This window comes from Arachis stenosperma, chromosome 5 (genome assembly GCF_014773155.1).
Source record: "Arachis stenosperma cultivar V10309 chromosome 5, arast.V10309.gnm1.PFL2, whole genome shotgun sequence".
Taxonomy (NCBI): domain Eukaryota; kingdom Viridiplantae; phylum Streptophyta; class Magnoliopsida; order Fabales; family Fabaceae; genus Arachis; species Arachis stenosperma.
Window position 1 is genome coordinate 10,557,379 of NC_080381.1, and position 24,758 is coordinate 10,582,136.

General features: G+C 36.5%; 1 protein-coding gene and 1 long non-coding RNA gene across 4 annotated transcripts; one reads left to right on the forward strand and one right to left on the reverse strand.

The window, feature by feature from the left end:
• Positions 1-3,434: 3,434 nt before the first annotated feature.
• Positions 3,435-5,164, reverse strand: LOC130979874 (uncharacterized). Of its 3 annotated transcripts, none has more exons than XR_009086770.1 (5): positions 4,905-5,164; positions 4,411-4,500; positions 4,218-4,266; positions 3,941-4,000; positions 3,435-3,666 (listed from the first exon to the last, which is right to left on the reverse strand). It is a non-coding gene; the product is annotated as an uncharacterized LOC130979874 (long non-coding RNA). The 3 variants fall into 3 exon arrangements; XR_009086768.1 differs by having other exon boundaries at positions 3,437-3,654; XR_009086769.1 differs by having other exon boundaries at positions 3,435-4,000.
• Positions 5,165-12,441: 7,277 nt separating this feature from the next.
• LOC130980399 (uncharacterized) lies at positions 12,442-13,412 on the forward strand. Its single transcript, XM_057904086.1, has 2 exons — positions 12,442-13,015; positions 13,084-13,412. The coding sequence occupies exons 1-2, from the start codon at positions 12,442-12,444 to the stop codon at positions 13,410-13,412; spliced, it is 903 nt and encodes a 300-aa protein (XP_057760069.1).
• Positions 13,413-24,758: the final 11,346 nt, after the last annotated feature.

Consider the following 24,758-nt stretch of genomic DNA (forward strand, 5'->3'; position numbering starts at 1 on the left):
CTACATTATGTTACTGATAGGAGGGTATTTACTGACAGACAAGTCCAATAACCTGGTGCATGTACGATGGCTACCACTTCTTAGGGATTTTGCGGAGTGCAGGGCGTTATTATGGGGCTCTGCTGTGTTGGCTTGGACTTACCAGTCATTCTGTTTGGCGACACAGCGGGGCGTCACGGACATCGCCGGTTGCACTCCGCTGCTGATGAGTTGGATTTACTAGAGATTTTTTCAGTGGTGTCCACCAGATAGAGGATCTACCAGTACCCGCTAGCTGTGAGGTAACCAATCATTACCTTTTTATTTTATGTTAAACTTTGTTGTTAATTCGAATGGTTTGTTACTTAATGAGCTGTATATGTCTTTGTTACTTTCAGGTTGGTTGGATTGCAGCGGCAGAGTAGGGATCAACACCAAGCCAGGGTCTTGTACTATAGGGTATCGGTAGATCGGTTACGGTTCTATGAGGTTAGCGATGAAATTAAATATTTTGATATTTCTTTCTACTTGCTGTGTTGTAATACTTGTTATTTTGTTACACGTTTTTTAATTCAGTTTGCATGGAGGGTGTACGATGACCCTACACTGCAGGCCCAGTGTCCACACTGGTTCTGTGAGGAGGAAGAGTGGGGTACATGGTTGTCAGCCGTTCCACTAGTCTGCTTCAACATTGTCCAGTTTCACCACGTCAATCGGGTGAAACGGCAGTTCAATGGGGAGCAGCCAGTGCCAAGGATTCCAGTGAATCTTGATAGGTATGAACGTGCTTAATTTCGTCAAAGTTATACGTTGGTTGTTGTTCGTTGTTCTCATAGTGATACTATTTTATTTACTTAATGTGTTTAACAATAGGTATCTAACCACCACTGGTCGCGGTGAGGATGTTTGGTGGCCAAAGCGACTCCAGCAGTGGTACGACGGTTGGAGGCAGAGGTTCGAGCCTGGTCGCAGGATTACAATGCACTATACATTTGATACTAGGCCGACCGGTGAGTACTACGATTGGTGGCATGGGGCTTGCCATGTGAGGCATCTATCTGAGCAGGAGGTATTGGGGGACCCTTAGCTGGTGCAGTTGCCCCCCGACGTCCAGCCCACTGCCAGTTAGCAGAGGGACGACCTTACTCTTCCAAGGGGCATGCTGGATCGGAGGAGACGTGCGAAGGAGGGTAGAGAGGACACTCGCCGACCAACTAGGTGGGAGCGAGGACACAGAGAGCGTCGGCCAGGTGAGCCCATCTTGCGCCACCGCAATAGGCAACTGATAAACCACTATTTTATGGTTTGGCTTGTGCTAAATTCAGTGGTTTTTATTAGTTCTTCGCACACTTGTTCATACAAATTGCATGGTGTTACAAATCCTTCCTAATTTTGTTCCATGATTGAAAACTTGCTTCCTAAACCTTTAAATTGTCAAATTTTAATTCCTCTTTATACCATTCGATGCCGTGATCTGTGTGCTAAGTGTTTTCAAGCTTTATAGGGCAGGAATGGCTTAGAGGATGAAAAGGAAGCATGCAAAAGTGGAAGAAACACAAGAAATAAAGGAGCTGACCAGCGAGGATCGACACACATGCATGGCTTGCGCGTGCGCACGCATTGGCGCATTTCCAGCGACGCGTATTAGTGACCAACGCGTACGCGTGACAAGCGCAAACGACCAGCAACGCGTATGTGTGGCCGACGCGTACGCATGGAGACTCATCATCCATTGACATTCACTTAGTTTTAGTTTTTAGTTTTTGAATTTTAGAGAGGGAACACTACTTCTCTTAGGGTTCTTATATTTTAGTTTTACACTTCTGGATTGGATATGGAGAGAGCTACGTCTACCTTCGATTGGAGTCTTCTTCATTATAGTTTGCCTTTCTATTACTCTACTCTTTTGTTTTCCATTTAGTTTGCTCGTGGTCATATATGGATATTGTTACTTTTGGGACTTATTAATGCAATGAACAATTTTTACATTTAATTTCTTCTTCTCATTGATTTCCTTCAATTAATTATCAGCTTCAAGATTTTCTTTTATTAATTTATTTTGATTACCATGTCTTTTAATTATTCTTATTCCATGTTATTAAAAAATGACATTCATGTTATGATTTAAAACTCTCAATTTGGTTTGGGAGTTGATTAATTGAAACCCCTTGAGTTGAAATACTCAAGAGTTAATTTGTAATTTGGGGTTGCTAGCTAACTCACTTTTCACTTACTCTAATCCTTCCTTAGGAAGGGATTAGGACTTGTGAACCAGAGTTAGTGTTACCCACTTGACCTTCCTTTGCAACTGCACGAGGAGATAGAAACTCCAATTAATCTTCTCTCAGCCAAGGCCTTTTAATTCAAATACATAACATCCATTGCTATTATTCATTGCTTTGATTTTTAGTTATTTATTTTTCCGTTCTCAAAACTTAAAATTTTTCAGAAAATTCCTTATCAATAATTTACACTGCTATGTCAACTCGTTGGGAAACGATCTGGGAATTCTACTCCCAGTTAATAATTCTAAATTGTGACACCCTTTTTAAATTGACAGTGAAATTTTCGTCGGTTGAAAACTGTACTTGCAACGCTGATTTTCAACCGGCATTTTTTCGCCGTCAATTTTTGACGCCGTTACCGGGGAGTTGCAACAATATGCTAAATTATTGGTTGGTGTAAATATTTTTATATTTACATAATTGCAATTTTTATTTTATTTGTGTGTTTCCTACTTATTAGTAGTAATTATTATTTATTTTTCTTAGCATATTTTATTACCATGAGCTATATTTTTTCTTTCATTGAATGACGCGTTCGTTACCGGATCCGAGCTTAGCCACATTTGATCCTGAGATTGAAAAGACTATTTCACGTATTAGGCGAGCTCAGCGTTGGTTAGCCTCTAAGGGTGGTGAAGGGGTTTCTACCAATTCACATATATGAGGTTGAATCTGAAGCGTCATTTGAAGAAGAAACTAGTTCCTCTCACTACAAGAAAAAGCAGTATTTGTAACAAAAAAAGGTTGTTACAAAAAATCTAAATTTTGAAACAAAAAGATTTTGTAACAAAAAAAAGAGCCGTTGCAGTATGTCTCGTTACAAAAAATTTTTGTAACAAAAAATAGAACCTTTACAATTCAAAGTAATATTTTGTAACAAATTTTTCTGATACAAAAAAACAAAAGTCGTTACAAAATTGATAACAAATTTTGATCTTCAAAATATTTTTTGTGACAATATATTTTTTCCTATAATAAAATTTTGTTACAAAATATAACTTGATTTTGTAACATTTTTTTCTTTAGTTACAAAACACTATTTATTTTGTAATAATTTTTAATACAAATTACACACATAATTTGTCAAATTATATTATTTTTTTAATTAATTAATATATTAACTAATTTACTCAACAAGTCAACATTTATATCATAACACAGATAGTTCAAATATATTTCATTTAACTAAGATTGTTTTATAAATCTTCAACATATAAACTTTAAAGTACAAACTAACAAGATACATTGAAGAACCCTAATGAACTAGATAGATACATAGGACAAGAAAAACAAAAAATTATAAATCTCCAAAATACAAACTACAAATTACAAACTCCATCATGCTCATACAGCTCCTTTCTCATGGAGAAACTTCTAATAAGTACCACACCTGAAAAGACCACTAATCAAAACACACTGGTTTAAGAAACAAAATTTGTTTCAATATGTATGTGATACTTTTGTAGCAATGTGGCACGACATAGACAGTTTCAAATAAATGAGGAATATCAGCATACCACTTCAAGCTATGTATCCTCAGGAAATAGATTCATTATAAAGATCAAGCACTTAGATGCCGAAATATAACAGTGGGGTGAGCCTCAAGTAGGAAATATTTTGCTCATCATCACATATTTAGTTATACCAATATAAAGATCAATGATACAAATACTTACATGATCCTCAAAATCTGGGCTCCTTAAATTGATAGACAGATTTCTCATCAGCAGTAGCACCTAAACAGAATATGATTTGGTAAGTACTTCTCTCACATAAATTTATAACTTCACATTTCTAATATTTGTCCAAAGTCAATATTTCAAACCATTTGTAGAAATAAAGTTTCAATATCTTAACTCCATTTAAGGAGTAGGAATTATTTGTTTGAAGCAAATGGAAATGGACTGTCAAAAGAAATGATTCATTGGACAGTAAGAACACAGGAAAACATACCGTCTCAACATATATAGGATCCATCTTTTTTAATTTCTGTAAATGAGACCTGCAAATGAAAATGGACTGTCAAAAGAAATGATTCATTGGACAGTAAGAACACAGGCAAACATACCGTCTCAACATCTATAGGATCCATCCTTTTTAGTTTCTGTAAATGTAACCAAACGGTTCAACTCGAATTAAATGAGACCTGCAGTGGTGGCCTCCATCATCCTCCTTCGCATCTCTCTCTGTTTTGTTCTCCTTCTCGACAGCGACTACGCGGAATAGCAATTAATATCTAGGACAAGATCAATAACAATATGATGTCAATTAATGCAATTCTAAAAAATTGTCTAGAAAATTTGAGCTTTACTTGGCAAAGGAACAAAAAAATTTACAGCAACAAAATATTTAGCTAAGTGATTTTTTAGGCAACACAACAACAAATTCAACTATTCAAGTATTAAATTCAACCCAGTGATGTTATCCAGCAACAAAATTCAACCCAGTGATATTATCCAGCAATAAAATTCAACTCAATGATGTTTAACAGCACCAAAAAAATTTGCTCAGGTTCAGCAATAAGTATTACAACAACAACAACAACCACCAGTCCACCATCATAAAATTCTAATTTCAAACCCTAAGATACACTGAAATTGACACTGAAAGTCTGAAAGAACTGGGTCGAAGGGAGCTCACCTGGGAAGCTGACCAACTGAACTAATGGTCGAAACAAGAAGACCACCACCACCACCACCACTCAAGGGAGCAGATGCTGGTTCCGTCTGCTTTTGCAATTCACCATAATGGAATAAAAACAGCAACAAATCAACCCTAAACACTAATAATCAGAAAAACAAAAGCATCAATCAACCACTAAACCTACATATATTACAATGTATCAACAAAATTTGAATGATCTGCCAACAAAATTTGGGAGTAATTGGAACAGGAGAAAGATAAGGCAATGACAGCTCTATTAACGGGAACAGGCGCAACAGCAACGATTCTGACCCCAATTGACGGCAGTGGCAGTGGTGGCGTCTTTGACGGCGATGGGTAGGGCTCCGATTAGTGGCAGGACTTGGCGGGGGCTCCGCAGGAGCAGTGCGACGGAGTTCCCACGAAGCCCCCTATTCTCTCTCCATGCGTTTCTTCTCAGCTCAGACCGGCAGCAGACTCGACTCCACCAGCGGCAGCAAGGGCTCCCGCCGAGGATGACGATGGCGAGCCTTAAGGCGACGACGGCGACCTCGCGTAGCACAACGGCGAAGCGCAGCTTCGAAGTCCCTCGCGAGCGCGCTTTCTCTTTCTCCACCACGGACTCTCTCTCTCCCTCTATCGTCTCTCTCCTCATCCGTGACGGCAAAGCCGCAGTGACGCGACGGCGCTTGGCTCGGCGGCGACAATGGCGCGCGACGGTGGCGGCGGACCCAGCAGCGCCGGCTAGCTCCTTCCTTTCTTCCCTCTCCTTCTCCTCCATTCCCCCCTGCTTTCTCAAATCTCCCTCTCTTCTCGGTTCCCTTTCTATCTTCCTGCTTTTCTTTCTTTCTTTCTCAGAGAATGGGTGAATAGCTGGGGGTTTTGGGGGGTTGATGGCGGTGCTGTTAGTATTGGGGAGGTTAGGGTTTAATTTGGGGATAATTGGGTTAATTAGAATTTGGTAATTCTAATTTTTAATCAAATTAGGGTATATTTTATTAATTCGAAATTTAATTTAATTTTTTGAAATTATTTTAAAAATATTACTTAATTATCGAGTATTTTAATTTAAAATTAGAGATGATATAATTTATTTGCTTTGCTTATAAAATTAAAATATTAAATTCTAAAATCTTAATTATTTAAACTAAATCATATAAAATTTTTATTCTTTTATAACTAGTAAATTTTGTAATTGAAGTATAAAAAATTATTCAATAATAATGAAATTAAGTAAAATTTATATTTTAATTATCAAAACCTGATTTAATTATTTTTAATGAAATAATTTCTGAAAATAAAATCACTAATAAATAAATAAATTTAAAATTGGCTCATAATAAAATTTTTAAAAATTTTTGGGTCTTACATATTCCATTCAAAATATTTAAGAATATTATTTATCAATTACTAAAATTATAATTTTAATTATACCAAATATCCAATAAAAATTATATAAAAATTTCAATTAATTTAAACTCCAATTATTATAAAAATTACATATAACTCCTAATTATTTTTAAATTTAAAGTATCATAAAGCTTTATTTAATTTTTTTCAGTAAAATAATTTTCTTAAAATAAAATCCTCAATAAATATAATAAATTTAATTATCAAAAAATTTGGAATGTTACATTTGAGTTATGGTAGGTTTAGGACTAGTAGAGAGAAAAAAAAAAACCAGAGCTCTATAATTTATTTTTAAGGGAGTTTTTCAAAATTTTATTTAAATAGACGAGGACGACAAACAGCAGAATGAAAGACAATAAAGGTGAGGGATAAAATTAAAATTTTTACTTTTATATTTGTTTTTATTTTTAAATTTTAATTATTTTTATTTATGTTTAATAATTAATTTTTTTAATTTAAAAAATTAATTTTTAATCAACATTTAAAACTTAATTATTACTAAAATTATATATTAATTTTGAAAAATATAAAATAATATATATCATTTTTAAAAATAAATAATTTAATCTTTAATTTTTTATAAAAAATAATTAATTAACACAAATAATATTTTAAAAAATAAAATTTTTAAAATAAAATAAAATTATCTTAAAGATTTTAACATTTTAAAATAATTTTTTTAGTTACAAAAATTCTTGTATTTTGTGACAAACAAATAATTTATTACAAACAATATTGAATTTTGTGACAAATTAATTTTTTGTTACAAAATAATTGGAGTTTTTGAAATAAATGGATATTTTGTTACAAAATATTTTAAACTTTTGCAACAACTTCATCTTTTGTTACAAAATATTTTAAAATTTTGCAACAAAACACTGATTCGTTACAAAAGCCAATATGATTTATAACAAAAAAAATAAGGTAGTTACAAAATATCAAAACATTTTGTAACAAATTGTATTGTTGTTACAAAACATTATTATTATTATGTAACAATTACTAATTTTTGTTACAAAAAAAATAATTTTTTGCAATAATTTTAAATTTGTTACAAAGTTTTTGTTACAAATGTTCCATTTTCTTGTAGTGTCTCCTGCTAATTCTATTGACGCATCTTCTATTGATTTAAGTGCAGGTACTATGGTGGAGCCTAGAATAATTACTCTCCAGGAAGCAGGAGCTCCGGATTTTACACTGCAACCATATCAAGCGCGTCATCCGAATTTAGCTGCGGATTTTGAATTGAAGACCGCTCTGATCAATCTATTGCTAAAGTTTCATGGCTTGCCCGCTCAAGAGCCTATCAAGCACCTTAGAGATTTTCAGACAGCTTGCTCAACTACTAGGCGGCATGGTGCGGATGAGACTACCATAATACCATTTGGTTATATGCCATCCCATTTTCTCTTGAAGGAAAGGCAAGGGAGTGGTTCTACACTCAACCTGAAGCAGTTGTTACTAACTAGGATCTGCTCAGAAGGGAATTCCTAGACAAGTTCTTTCCAGCTGAAGTTACAGATAGACTGAGGAAAGAAATTTTCTGCATTATCCAAGGCAAATCAGGGACTCTTTACGAGTATTGGGAACGCTTCAAGAATCTCCTAGACTCATGTCCCCATCACAAGATTGACCAGTTGGTGTTGATTAGCTATTTCTGCCAAGGCATGAAGCCTCAAGACAAGACCAATTAGATGCTACGAGTAATGGCTCTCTGACTAAGTACAAGACAGCGACCAAAGCGTGGCAACTGATCACCGATCTAGCTGAGTCCACCCGAAATGCAAGGCAAAGGAACAACCATCCCAAGGCTATTGTGGAAGTTTCTTCGAGTAGTGAGATAGCTGCTCTCACAAAGACTCTGGAAGAGATGACCAATATACTGAAGCAGCTCCAGCTTAATCAACAACGACCTCAGGCTCCTCCACAACAACAACCTCAGCCTCCTCCGCAACAACATTGTCAACAGTTGGTCCCCCAGAGAGTGTGTGGCATATGCGCTTGTTATTCCCATTACACTGATGAATGCCCACAACTCCAACAAGAAGACAACACCTTGGCGGCTACCAATAACTACTACAACCGTCCGAATAAAGAGTATTATCAGCAAGGCGGTAATTATAATCAAGGTGAGAACTATAATCAAGGTTGGCAAGACAACTCTAACCAAGGATGGAGAGATAATTCCAACCAAGGGTGGAGAGATAATTCCAACTAAGGATGGAGGGACAACTACAATCAAGGAGGCAGAAACAATGGTGGCAATCAAAGATGGAACAATAACAACAACTATCAGCAGAACCGGTATCAACAAAACCCTCCATACCAACAACAGAACCAAGGCCAAAGTTACCGGACACCTTACCAAAGGCAAGCTCAAGCGCCTCAAAACAACTAACCACAAGCCCCTCAAATCATCTACCCTCTTTCTTCCTCCAATGATAAGGTGCTTCGTTCTATTGTGCAAGGACAAAAAGAACTTCAAAATTCACTTACCTCTAGCATCACCAGTCTTACCTCCATTCTACAAGCTCTCATCTCCCGCATGGTGTAAGACCCTGGATTTACAAAAATTAAATAGTAAGTTATTTTACGATTTATTCTATTTAATCAAAATTATATTTTCAGAGATTTTTACATAAAAATTGAGTAATTTCTTAATTATAATTTAAAGTTCTAGTAATTGAGAAATAATAGAAATTTTATATAACATATTTTGAATATTTAGTTTCGAACTTATTTTATAAACAAAGAAAAATTTATTTATTTATCTATAAATTTAAAATAGAGTATTTAATTAAAAATAATTTGTAAAAAAAATATAGGTAGTATTCTTAAAATTAATTTTATTTATTTAGTTTGGTTTTCAACTCATATTATATTTAATCCCAAAATTCCCAATTCAAATCCTAATTTCACTAACCCTAACCCTTTTTACCCAATTCACCCACACGTAACCCCATTTTTCCCAACACTCGTTCATTCCTTAGTGAGCCACACTCACCCTTTTCTTGCCATTCATTTACCCACCGTCATCTCCTTTTTCCTTTACCTACACCCACACATGACACACCACACATAAAACACATAAAGAAGCATATACATAGAGAGAGAGATCCGAGGGAGTAAAAGAGCCATGGGGAAGAAGGGAAGGAAAGGGAGAAGAGTGCGACGGCGCCTTTCCTCCGTTGCTGCTGGAGCTTCGCCACCGCCACTGCTGAGCTCGCTGTTGTCCCGCGACGTCTCCTTGGTTGCTGAAGCTGTTATGCGAGACAGAGAGGAGAAGCTGTTTGCGCCATTGTGCTTCCACCGTTGCCAATCCATCACTGCCGCCATGCTGTGCCTCCGTCACCACCACCGAAGGCTCCAACACCGCCGCTGTTACCACAGTCGCCATCATCTGTTGCATGTGCGAGAGGAGAGGAAGAGCAAACAAGACAGAAGGAATGGAAAGAGACGCGATGAGGAGGGGAAGGAGGAGACCGTTCCTGCTGCTGCCGGACTGTCGTCACCGTCGCTGTCACGTGCCATCGCCATTGCCAGAAACCAGGAAACCATCATTGGAGTTGCTGTCGTGAGTTGTAGTGGTAGTTGACGCTCATATCACCGCTAGAGTTACTAATTTCAATGCGGGTGAAGGTTGAGGTTGCTGTTCTTGCTGCCCTAGCTGCTACTGCGACAATTTCGCCTCCGATTTCTCCTAAACACGACATTGAGGTAGGGAATTTGTTTTAAAAGTAAAGGTTTTAACTTATGAATGCTACTAAAATTAAATGAGTAACTGCAAATGGTTTATGGTTGTTTTGTGTGAAAAATTGACGGAATTGAGTTGAATTATAACTGTAGTTGGTGATTGATTTGATGATTTAGTATAATAATTATTAACGATGATGGTGTGTACTTTGAAGTTATACTTGCTGCTAGTATCTGTTTATGATGATTTTGTGTATTGAATGTTGTAAGAGATAGAATAAATGGTGTTACTTTTTTTGCTGAGCTTGCTGGTGTGAATTGATGAGCTATTATGTGTTTGAATGATGATGAGTGTATACGGAAAATTATGCTTGGCATAGCGTAGAAAAGTAAAGGTTTGATGATGTTTAAGTACTTGAAATCGTGTAAATTGTTGATTCTGGATTCTTGGACTGTGTTGACAATGAAGACAATTTTGAATAACTGAAAAAAAGTTAAACGTGTGATTTTGGAAGGGTTATAAGTTCAAATGTGATTTTTGATAAGTAAGGTTGTTAAAAATGCTTAAGGCAAAATTTCTGCATAAATGACAGTAGAAATAATCAATTTCTGGGAGCAGTCCAGGTCTTAATTTTGAATGAAACTATTTTTTCATGAAACTTTAATGTGTTTTGAGCATCTCATAAAAAATTCAGAATTTGTTGATGAGTGGTTTGGGATAAATGAATTTTTGAAGATTGATGGTTTCTGCAGAAAATTCTGTTTCTTTACTGCAGAAGCACCAACTTCCAACTCACTTAACTTTCAATTTTGGTAAGTATTTGAGCTAAAACCAACGGAATTTTCAAGATTACTGTGTCCAAAATCTTCATTTTAAATTTTATGTCAATACCCTATTTAACCAAGTAGATATGTTGAAAAGAGTATGCGTAGCTCACTGGATTTTGGAAACCGAATTCTAAAAGGCATGGCTGTGTTTCTCACTTCATAACTTTTTCATATGACATGGTATTAATCTGAAATTTGATTCAATGAAAAGCTAAAAGAGTCTTGTTTGAGGTCATGAATTTTGAAAGGCAATGGGTGAAAATTGAATTTTTAAAGAATTTATCAAACTTACTACTTCCTGCTATTTTCTGCATTTTCTTAGAAAACAATAACAGAATTTTAAGAGAGATAGTACAAGTTTTAATTCTGACCAAATTACCTCACACCAAGTTTTGCTTTTAAACCAGTAGTACTATAACAACTAGGAAGGGTTTAAAGTTAATTGGTGATGCGGAGGTATGTATAGTTAAACGGTGATGCGGAGGTACGTTTAATAATATGGTGATGCGGAGGTATGAGTATGTAATTGGTGATGTGAAGGTATAATGAAATGAAAGAAAATAAAAAGTCATGAATGAAATAAATAAATGAGAATTGTATGTTAAATGAGCCTAGTGCCAAGCTGCTAATGTGAAATTGCCCGCCTAATGGATAGTTTGAGATTGCTAATGCAGGAATGTTCGCCTAATTGATAGCACTATTCCTTACTGAAATACACATTGAACTGTTATTATAATGAGGCCTAATTGACAAGGGTAACCGTGATGGCAAGGTGTCTAATTGACACAGTAAAGGGACCATATTCGGGATTCACTTCGAGTAACGTCGAGTTGCGGATAGACAACCGACACATGAGCTCATGGCCTGCGCTAGGAACAGGCATGCATCATCTTGTTTGCGCATTTACATTTGATTGTTTTGCTTTATTTTATTTATTTGTGATTGTGCTGTTGTTTTGGTGATGTGCTTGTGTGCTTTATGGATATTTTACTTGTGTTGTGGTCTTAATAATGTATTTAGAAATATTGTTTATGGATAAGGAATTGTTAATAAGACTGAAATGTTGTTTAAGTAACGTGATTTAAAAAAAGGAATTTAAAACTATTTTAAGTGAAATTGTTTTTATGATATGAGTTAGCTATTTTTATTTACTCTGTTTATTGCGGCAGTCATGTTTCCTACTGAGAACGTGTGGCTTATTCTCATCCCAAAGTTTTTTTAAAAAAACTTTTCAGATGTACAAACAGGATGGCTAATTAAAAATCTACGGACGAATAGAAGGCTTGTTTGGCTAGTTGCTTCTGGGTTTTTTCCCTCTCGCCCTTGATGTTGTAAAGTGTTGTATTTTTAGAGAGGGGTAGGTTTGTGTTTAAGTCTTGTATGAATAATTATTATGTATTAATATTAATTATGTGAGTATATGTTTATCTGACATAGTTGAGTTGAAGTATATACCAAACTAAAAGAAATTTCATTTTTCTTAAAATCTATCGATCAGTTAACGTGTAGAGGCTCAATATTAAATAGTTAATAAAAGAAAAATAGAGTCGTAACGCCTTATTCTTACTACGATCATGACGTGCTAGAAGTTAAGGTGTTACACATGGAACCACCACCTACTCCCAACAATCAACCTTCAAGCTCTAATGCACTTCCCTCTCAACCTTTACCTAACCCTAAGGGTGGAATCAATGCCATCACTTTAAGGTCCAGCACCACATTGCAAGAGAGGAGCCCCGAGGAGCCAAGCTCAAGAGAAAACATTCGGGCTGAAGATGTCATTGAGGTAGAAGATGTTGAAGAGGAAGATGAAGTACAAGATGCGGTTGAAGAAGAAGTTGCTCAACCAAGGAATGGAGTATCCAAGGAAGAAGATGTTATGAGAGAAGCCATTCCCATCCCTTTTTCACATCTTGCTAGGAGGACAAAGAAGCAAGTGGAGCTAGACCCTAAGATGATGGAAATCTTCAAAAAGATTGAGGTAACTATTCCCCTTTTTGATACTATTCGCCAGGTACCTAAGTATGTTAAGTTTCTAAAAGATTTGTGCATGAATAAGGATAAAATACATGATTTAGAAACTATTCCTTTAGGTAGCTCTATTTCTGCTTTAATGGGTGCTATACCAGAGAAATGTGGTGATTCTGGTCCTTACATGGTTACTTGTACTATAGGAGGTGTACAATTTTTTGATTGTATGTGTGATTTAGGTGCATGTGTTAGTATTATGCCATTATTTGTATAGGATGCTTTGAGGCTCCAACCCTTGATAAGATCGGCAGCACATTTTGTTTGGCAGATAAGAGCATAATCTCGGTTTTTGGCATTGCTGAAGACGTCTTGGTGAGCATTAAGGGGTTGACATTCCCTATAGACTTCTATATTTTAGAGATGTCCCCTAATTACTCAGGAAGACCTTCGTCCATCTTGCTTGGAAGACCATTTTTGAAGACTTCACGGTTCAAATTAGATGCCTTCTCGGGTACATACTCATTTGAGATAGATGAAAGAGCAGTGAGCTTCAACCTAGATGAAGCTATGAAGCACCCACCGGAAGATCACTCCATCTTCTAGTGTGATATTATTAATGAGACCGTGGCTGAGGTTCACCAAGAGGCGGTAGAAGAGTTGAACATGGAACAAGGTGCAAGTGTGGGGAAGCCCTCTGAGTATAATGAAGACACCTTACTACCTCCAATAGCTCCGGATGATCAAGTGCCAAGCCATGTGCTGAAAATGGAGTTGAAGCCCGTTCCACCCCATCTCAAGTATGTCTATCTTGAGGATAATCAGAAGCTCCCAGTTATTATTGCAAGGGAACTTACTTCCCAATAAGAGGAGCAATTGCTTAATGTGCTTAGAAGACACAATAAAGCTATTGAGTAGAGTTTGGCAGATATAGTAGGTATCAGCCCTCAAGCCTGTGAGCATCGCATATTTCTAGAGGAGGGAGCAAGGCCTATCCGTCAACCTCAAAAGCGGTTGAACCCCACCATTTTGGAAGTCGTGAAGAAGGAAGTGACCCGACTGCTTGAAGCTGACATCATCTATCCAATCTCAGATACTGAATGGGTTAGCCCAGTATAGGTGGTTCCAAAGAAGTCTGGCGTCACTACAGTGAAAAATGAGCATGGGGAGTTCATGGCTACAAGAGTGTAAAATTCCTGGAGGGTGTGCATTGACTATAGGCGTCTGAACCAGGCCACTTGCAAGGATCACTACCCGTTACCTTTCATCGATCAAATGCTTGATTGTCTGTCAGGTAAATCACACTACTATTTTCTTGATGGTTATACTGGATATTTTCAAATCCATATAGCTCCAGAAGATCAGAAGAAAACTACTTTTACATGTCCCTTTGGAACGTATGTATATAAGAGAATGCCTTTTGGCTTATGTAATGCACTGGCTACGTTTCAATAGTGCATGATGAGTACTTTCTCAGATCTTCTTGAGAATTGTATGGAGGTTATTATGGATGACTTTAGTGTCTATGGTGATTCGTTTGACCTTTGCTTGGATAGTTTAGCAAGAGTGTTAGAAAGGTGTTTTAGGTCAAACCTTGTACTTAATTTTGAAAAATGTCATTTTATGGTAAAGCAATGTATTGTTCTAGGTCATGTTGTTCCTAATACCCACTTGACCTTCCTTTGCAACTGCATGAGGATAACTGAGTGGAAACGACAACTTTTTACTATTATACTTGGAAAAGTCAACAAGGATAGAAACTCCAATTAATCTTCTCTTAGCCAAGGCCTTTTAATTCAAATACATAACATCCATTGCTATTATTCATTGCTTTGATTTTTAGTTATTTATTTTTCCGTTCTCAAACCTTGAAATTTCTCAGAAAATTCCTGATCAATAATTTATATTGTTGTGTCAACTCGTTGGGAAACGACCTGGAAATTCTACTCCCAGTTAATAATTCTAAATTGTGACACCCTTTTTAAATTGACAGTGAAATTTTTGTCGGTTGAGAAATGTACTTGCAACGCTGATTTTTACTGAAATTTCTTAACCGGCATTTTTCCGCCCGTCAGCAACACACCACCATACCTGCCATACAGATGCGTATCATCTACAGAGACAAAGGGCTTGCAATGCTTGAAGGCTTCTACACGTGATGGAAAAGACCAAAACACCTTATCGAACATACTACAGTCACGTACCAGGAGGTGTCCATCGTAGAATGGTTTGACGCGGAGGTCACAAATGGTACCAGGAAAACAGATCTGCAGTGCCTGAAGCAACTTGGGAACCTTATTGTACGACTCTTTCCAATCCCTATAGATTTGTGCAATTGCCTTTTGCTTGGCCATCCACACCTTTCTGTAGGCCGGTTTGAAGTGATAGCTTGCTTAGACCGCACCTTGCAAAACCGGAATGCTTAAAAAGGGGTTGGACTAAATCTTCGTCCGACTCCTCCTCGCTCTCCTCTGCCTCATCCACTGGAACGGCGACATGAATGGGCGGTGGTGCGAGGGGTCAGTCGTCCTGCACATAGGTCGAGTGTACGGAAGGACCACCGCCACTGTGTCCCACCTCTGTAGACAGCTCCATTACTTGCTCCACCATGATCCTCCCAAGGATGTCGAATATCACTCGCACATGCTCGTCCCCTTGAAGTCGAAATAGTCGAAACCGGAAGACTGCGTTACCCATGCGGCAAGCAACCTATACGCCACCTTCCGATTTCCCTCACTTCTCTACCACCGATCTTGCTCAGTATCACACTCTTCAAATCTGACAACGTATTCACACCCTGAGTGCAAAACAATATCAGATCCTCGCACTCAAATGTCACCCTGTTGTCGCTGTTTCTCATAGGGCAATTGGGATACACAAGCACAACTATGTATGGACTATTACTGGCCATTAATGCCTTATATTTGTGAGAAATATGATACGAAAAGTTTGTGAAGAATACCAAGGGTTACACATCCTTTTATAGTCAGTGGGACAAACTCCATGTATCTCGTTTATAGTGTAAACGAGATGAACATTACATGTAGCTCATTTACACTGTAAACAAGATAGCTGACGTGTCATATCCCATTTACACTGTAAATGAAATACACGCAATGCCATCTCGTTTACAGTGTAAACGAGATATGACTGGAGAACTGTAAAACCCGATTAATTAATGACTAATTAACCCATAAATGAGAATTTATTCCAGAAAGTCAAATATGTTATTTTTATGGCTTAATATGATAGAGGGGATTGAGACGAGAATTTCGATACCAATTTTATAGAAATCAGACCAAAATTTGACCGAACGGGCCAAACCGGGCCAACCGGACCCATAGTGGGCCTTTGGCCCAACCTAACTAAACATAAAACCCTCATTTTAGCACTTTCTCTCCTCACTTAACACTCATTCACGCTGAAAATGGAGGCACAAGGGGGAAGAACACTCTCTCAAGGTTCTACCCTTGTTTGATCTTCAAACCACCATAATTTTTGATCTAGAGCTCCAATTGCCGCACTGTTTATGGCCACGCGTTCATCGCGAGGAGCTCTACAAAATCCACTACTGTGTTCTTGAGGTAAGCCACGATTTTGGTTCAGTTCTTCATCCCTTAATTTCGAATTTCATGGAGGAAAGTGTTGAGATTTTGGGCTCTTTGATGTTATAGGACCCAACTCTCTTGAAGGAGAAGATTAATCTTGTCTCCTTGAACCTTGGGTGTGGTAAGATTTTTAACCTTAGTGAAATTTTTTGTTCTATGATGTTTGGGTATTGAGTTGTTGTGTTTGGGTATGATAATTGTGGCTTAGGTAGTGTGTACGTGAATATTGAAGCTTGATTGAGATTTTGGAAAGGTTGAAAAAGGGCTTTGGTGTGCAAAAATCTGTTCTTAGAGGTGTTGAGACCTTGAGAGCTTGTGGAAAAGTGGTTTGGAAGTGCTCCGGTTAAGCGGGAAAAATTGGCTAAGGTATGGTTTCAGTTTTCTGTATCTAAAATGTAATGTGGTGTGAAAACTTAGGCTAGAGGCCCTAAGATAGGCATTGAATTATTGATGTTGTTGAATGGTTGAGATATATTAGGTGGGCACATATGTGATTATGATTATTGATGCCTTAATGGTATGATGCATGAGAGATATGCTTGTTGTGATATATGCTTGATGATTGATTGAGGTTGAATTGTGGGTGAAACCATGTTAATAGTGAGTATGATATTGGTTATGTGTAATGATGGTTGATTGGAAATGTTGTTGTTGAAAATTAGGATGAGGAAGGATGTATGACATGTTAGTGTGTTTGTAATTTAGCCATTTGATTGAGATGGGTTAAAATGGTAGGATGGTGGTTGTGAATTTGATGAAAATGTTAATGTATGATTTGAGGAGGCTTGAGGTTGAATTTTGGTATGTTTTGGGTTGATTTCAAAAAGGGTTGAAATTTGCTTGTTTTGGTTGATTTTGAAAAATGGTTGAAATTGGTTTGTTTTGAAAATGGCACTTTGTGGTTTTGTATGAAAATATGGTTTTTGGACATACTTTGACGGAGCATAAATTGGACTCTAGATTCCCATTTTGTGCCAAACTTGTTTAGAAATGAAATTGGATCCGAGATGTTCATGTCGTTTGAAGAACGAGCGAAAAATGATTTGAAACGAAGAAGTTATGTCCGTCAGAAGATTGAGATTTGAAACGAAGAAGTTAGTAAAACTTTTGGCAGAATGCACCCCTACGCGTTGGCGTGACTGATGCGTACACGTCGTTTTCACTATCCACGCGTGCGCTGCACCAATTGCCAGCCTAATTCCCGAGAGTTGTGCGAGAATTGTGCCAGTTCTGTGGGTGGGGCACAAACCGCACCCACGCATACGCGTGGCTGACGTGTACGCGTCACTTGACTGTTTTTCCATCCACGCGTACGCGTGGACGACGCATACGTGTCGATGAACTTTTTTGTGTTCCACGCGTGCGAGTGGGTGACGTACATGCGTGACCCTGTTTTCATCCTAAAGTTGATTTTTGAGTTTAAAAAGCCAAATTTCATACTTCTAAGCCTCCAATCTCACCCCTTATGCCTAGCGATGAGAAAAGAGCTAGAGAATGTGGCAACTTGTAAAAGAAGAAAGGGGAGGATTAATGATCAATGATGATCAAAGATAATTGTATGAGATACGGAGGATGGCAGTGGAAGTGCTTTATGTACCATGAGTCGAAGGGCTGTATTTGTTAATACATTGGCTGGATATGGATTGAATTATAAGCCAAGTGGCTGAGTTATTGCCGAGTTACGGCGGAGCCATTATTGATTATGGCTGAGTATAATTGCATATATGCTTATTGAATGAAATGTGAATGTTGCACTTCCACTATCTGAGATACGAGTTTTCCTGGATGAAAGCAATGGCTAGCCACTACGTGCTCCAGGTGGAGACTCGATACTCTGCTGACCCTATGTCGTAAGTGTGGCCGGACACTGTGAAAGTTTCAGATGAGCTCACCCCCGTGGATAAACACCAGTGTGGGTGTTGTATGGATAAACACCATTGTGGGTGTTGTATGATTATGACTATGATCATGATGATGACCGAGAATAACTCGAGTTGGGGATGCACGACAGAGGGACAGTCCAATGGTTAGCTACCAGGACTTGTTAGGTTGGCTTTATAACCGACAAATGAGACTCATCAGCCATTAAGACATGCATACATCATATGCATATTATATGAATTATTTGAGATTGCCTAATTGATTGCATATTACTTCTAATTGTCTAAATGCCGTATCTGTTTTCTATTTGTATATCTCTTGTCTGATATAATTGTGTTTTCTATATTATACTCCTGCTGGTGGTTGGGAGGTCTGAAGGATTTGGAAATGGAAGTATTAGTTAGACTAAAGATCTTTAGTCAGTTGCCATTTGTGGTTTAGCCTGTTTATAAGCTTTGAATTATCTGTTGGAAGTTCTAGAATTGCCTTTGGCTTTCCCAGGACATTACATGTTAAATATGTGGGCATAGTTACCATGCTGAGAACCTCTGGTTCTCACCCATGCGGATTTTGTGGTTTTCAGATGCAGGATGTGAGGCTTCTCGTTGAAGCATGCTGGAGACTTCTGGATTAGCGAAGATTCCTTGGTTCTCGGGACTCTATTTTGGGTTTATATGTTTTGATTAGATACTTGTTATCTCCACTAAATAATACAAACTGTGATGACTCCTCTTAGAGGCGGTTTTGGAGAATAGGTTTTCTGTATTTATGTTCCTTTGGGTTTCCTTGGGGTTTCTTATTTTATTTACATGTAAATATATTTCTATACTCGGGCCGGTTATCTTCGCAACCGGATTTTGAGTTTTGATATTTCTGTTTTTGGCACTCCTTTGTATATATATAATCTCGCCTTAGCTTGTTCCTTTATTCGTTATGTTATCCTAGTTATAAACATTGTTTCCACTACTACGTATACTAAACTTTTCATTTTGAGGTGGTAATGCCTTGCCATTTCTAAATTATGACTTAAGCATAAGACTCTGTATGGTAGGGTGTTACAAGAACGCAAATCAAAAAATATTTTTAAAAGTATTTATTTCGATAATTATTGCTTTTATTTTATTTATTTAAATAAAAAATCCCAACTAAACGTGTCTTTTTTTATTTTATTAATTAAAAATAATATAAATACACTATTAATTAATAACAAACATTTTTACACAAATATTAATGATATTTGATGTATAAATAATAATTTTTAATATTTAATTAATTATAAAGACTTAGTTATTACAAATTTAAAGATCTCCTTTTATCATCATTTATTGAAAAGACTAAGTGCTTGATTAGGCATCATTATTTTGATAAAAAAAAAAATCTTTTTTTTAATGAAAAAAGATCTTTTTTTATTTTTTAACGTGTTTGGCAAATTTCTAGTAGTGAAAGTAAAAGTACTAGAAAAATAAAAAAATATTTTTTGAGAAGCTGTAGTTTGCATATTTTTTTAAAAGATTTTTTTCTTTAAAAAAAGATATTTTTTATATAATAAATAAATAAAAAATACTTTTATATTATTATACCCAAACATAATTGATAGATAAAAAGATCTTTTTATATGAGATATTCAAACATAAAGTTATTTTTACTTTACATAAAATCTTCTAAAAAAAGATAATAAATAAAAAAAATTTAAAAACTCACCCAAACAAACCCTAAAAGTGATTTATCTTTTCACTTTTTACGTTTTAAATCATCCACTAACTTAGGTTTGTAGAAAGGACGATTTAAAAATAAAAAAAAATTGTTTTGGTAAAAAAATAAAAAGAGATTTTTGTATATGAAATGGTCTGTTTTGTTTGTTATTTGTAAATGAATGATAATACAGAATCTTTAATTTATGTATAAACTTCATTTTCACTCTCACTTTAATTTCTCTCTTTAATATGTAAACTTTTTATACAAATTATATTTATTAATTTTTATACATAATGAAGAGTTTTACCAATTTAATTATCAAATTGAGATATTTCACTATGCAAATTAATTAATTGTATAAAATTTAAAAATTATTTGATATCTCATCACACTACTTTATTTCAATATATAATTTTGTATTCAAAGTACAATTAAACTATTCGTTTATTAATCTTCAATTTTTAAAAGAAATTGATAAATTTAATTATCAAAATTAATATAATGTGATTTAGTGATGTCGATTTTTTTAACTATATTCTATTTAGCATACATTTATGTATCTTCCTAATTTCAATTATGTACGATTGACACTATGTATATCTATAATTCTGTATTATAGAATTTGCTTATATGATCCTGTCTCAAAAAAAATTATTTTTTTATGATAAAGCTAAGAAAAGATACTATTATATGATTTATAAAACAACACAAAACATATATATAAAACAATTATAATATTTTTGTTCTTAAAAGTTTAAGATTGTCTCATATTTATAAGAATCTATTTATTGACCTTTTTAGAAATATTATTTCTACAATTACAACTAAAATTATTAGACAATTTTAAATTGCAATTACAGAAAGTCAAAAATGTAGATCTTAGATATTTTGTGTCAACCTACCTTTAGAAAAGTAGAAATACAACTACTATCTTTGTTTTCTCTCAGCATGCCTCTCAAGAACTGCATACTTATTTTGTTTTTTTTTGGGTGACGCATACTTATTTTGTTTGTTTGTTTGTTCAATAAGTAGTTGCTGCTATAAAATTGTATTTTTATATTAATCATATTATATATACACTAAAAATAAGATGCTAATCGATGATTATATATAAAAATAAAATTTACTACTTCATAATTTTTTTATTATTTTGTTTAATTATTTCTATTATAGAATTAATTATTTTATTATATCAAGTTTAATTATTTTGATAATTAACTAATTATTTAATTAAAAAATATGTAAATATGATTAATTTTAGTGTATATGTAGTATATATTTTTATTTTATATTTTATAATAAATTTGTTGAATTTAGAATTAAAAATAATAATATTAGATGATGACAAATATTTCACTGATCTTGATCCCAAACTACAAGTCGGATTAAGTTCATTTTGTTTATAGCTCGGCTTCTCAAAATAGGCCGACCTTGGGGATATGATCTGTCCCCTTTAAATCGGATTATACCAACGACTCCGGAATCAGAATCAGCGAAACAAGATAACTAAGATAACTTTTCCGTAGATCTCTCCAACTAAGCTACCACAACTGCAACAACCGAAATAATAGCAACCATGACTTTGTCAAACCTAACAGAAATACAAATAACCGTCTACAAGCTAATATATATATATATATATATATATATATATATATATATTATATATATATACTAGCCTAGTCACAAGTACGCAATACATTTAGTTTTACTCTGCATTACTTCACACTCTTACTCACTTGAGCGTTGGAGTCCCTTTGCAGGTGCCCAACGCCGCCTCCCTAGCAAGTAGAAGACGTTTCATCCTTCTGCTCCAAGGAAAGCTGGTATGAGTTCCAGCAGGACGAGCTATACCTCAAAGCATCTAGATTCACACAGGAACATTTGGCGCCCACTGTGGGCTCTCGATTTTTCTAACCCCACAACTCTTTATTCCATACATGGCAGACGAGCACAGTCACGCTCCTTCGAGCACTAATCAAGCTGAACTCTTGGCGATCAATGATGCCCTTAGGACCAAAAACCAGAGAATGACCGAACTCTTACGCCAGAGGCAGCACGACCATAGCAAAGAAGGAGAACACAAGAACACCGAAAACAAAGACAACAACGATGAGCATACATCGGAGACCAAACACACTATACCTAATCCCCCAAAAACAACCACCAAAAGAACCAACCCTTTCACAAAGGAAGTCATGAGCTTCGAAATGCCCAAAAACTTCACCCTGTCATTGACTCTAAAACCCTACTAAGGAATAGGAGACCCAAATGTCCATGTCGCTAAATTCCATGCCATGATGTTTATGAACAAATAATCTGACCCAATTCTATGCCGCACCTTCCCAACCTTTCTGGACGGAGCCGCCTTAAGTTGGTTCTCCAATCTCCCTGAAGGTTCCATCTCAAACTTTGATGAGCTGGCTGACCAGTTCGTCAATCATTTTGCTGTGTCCAAAATATATGTTCACAATTTTGATTACTTGAGCACCATCAAACAAGGGCCGAATGAAAGCTTGAAAGATTACATGACCAGGTTCATAGAAGCAACCAATGAAATACCCAACCTAAACCCCGAGGTCCATCTCCACGCCCTAAAGAGTGGTCTCCGCCCAGGAAAATTCCAAGAGTCCATAGTCATAGCAAAAACAAAGACTCTAGCCGAGTTTCGAGAAAAAATAACAACCCAGATCAAAATTGAAGAATTCTGAGCACTGCGAAGAGCGGAAAAACCTACCTCAAACAGAGAGGAGGAAAGACGAAATAGGCACTCAAGCAGCAGAACGGACAGAGATCGTTCAGACTAACACCCAAATTCGACAGTTACACTCCCCTCAATACAAAAAGGGAAGACATTATAAAAGACATCTTGCACTCAAAACTCATCAAACCCCAAACATGGCCGGTACATATCAAGACCAGCAATATGTAGACAAATCTAAGTACTGCACTTTCCATCAGAAGTATGGCCACACCACAGATGATTGTGTAATAGCAAAAGATGTCCTTGAGAAGCTGGCCCGCCAAGGATTATTGGACAAGTATATCGATAACCGCGGACGAAAGTGGAACACAGAAGACCCCGGCCAGCAATCCAAAATAACTGACAACTCTCGAGATAAAGGGAAAAATGTAGACAATGATATCAATCCACCTCGCAGAATAATAAATTACATTTCCGGTGGTTTTGTAGGTGGCGGATGCACAAACTCGGCAAGAAAAAGATCGTACCGAGCTATGATGACTATGACAGAGACAACTTCATCCCAACCCATCAAGGACAAACCAGAGATTTCATTCATCCTTAAAGACTATAAGGCAACCGATCAAAACCTGGACGACCCCGTTGTCATCACAGCACAGGTCGGACAGCCACTAGTAAAGAAGATCCTTATGGATCCAGGGAGCGGCGCAAACGTGCTATTTTATTCAACATTCCAAAAGATGAAACTGAGTGACAAGACCCTCCAACCCACATCCAGAGAGCTAGTAGGTTTCTCAGGTGAGCGAGTCTCCATCCGAGGCTACATCTGGTTACAAACCACCTTTAGAGATTATCCTGACAATAAAACCATAGACATATAATATCTCGTTGTCAATTGCAAAAGTCCCTACAATATCATTCTAGGCAGACCTTCCCTAAATGCTTTTAATGCTATTGTTTCTACTGTGCATTTGTGTGTTAAGTTTCTCTCGCAGGATAACAAAGCTATAACCATCCACGGAGACCAAAAAGAAGCCAGGCAGTGCTATAACTCAAGCCTAAAGAACGAACAATCAAAACAGCCTGAACAAGAGTATGTCTAGGCCGTATACAATTTCAGAACAATTACCTCCCCTGGCCGACCTAGACCCTAGAATCAACTATCAAGAACGACCAATGCCAACAGACGACCTTACTAGGATTTAGCTAATGACCGAGGAAGGAAAACATACATACCTCGACAATGCACTAAAAAATGAAGAACGGGATCAACTAGCCTAGCTATTAAGGCACAACGCCGACCTATTTGCATGGACCCCAACAGACATGCCAGGGATAGACCCCAACGTTATCTACCATAAGCTATCTACCAACCCATCAATCCGATCTATTGCCCAGAAGAAAAGACACCTCGGTACAGATAAGAGGGCAGCCTCCCTAGAGGAAACCCAAAAGCTTCTCAATGCTGGCTTCATCAAAGAACTCAGGTATTCCACCTGGTTAGCCAATGTGGTGATGGTAAAGAAAAACAACGGTAAGTGCTAGATGTGTGTAGACTATACAGACCTTAACAAGGTCTGTCTGAAGGACGCATACCCCTCCCGTGAATTGATAAACTGGTTGACAGTTCTTCTGGTTTTCAATGTTTAAGTTTCATGGATGCCTATTATGGCTATAACCAAATACTAATGCATTCAGCTGACTAAGATAAAACTGCTTTTATCACTGACAATGGTAATTTTTGTTATAAGGTTATGCCGTTTGGACTAAAAAATGCAGGTGCTACTTATCAAAGACTTATGGACAAAATTTTCACAAACCAAATTGGCCGAAACATAATGTTGACGACATGGTAGCATAACCCACATAGACGGCATACCACGTCAATGATTTGAAAGAAATATTCCAACTACTTCGAAGATACAACATGAAGCTCAATCCAGAAAAATGCGCTTTCGGAGTTCAAAGCGGCAAATTCCTTGGCTTCATACTAACTTGCCGAGGTATAGAAGCCAATCTAGAGAAATGCCAAGCAATCCTAAGCATGTGAAGCCCACTGACAAA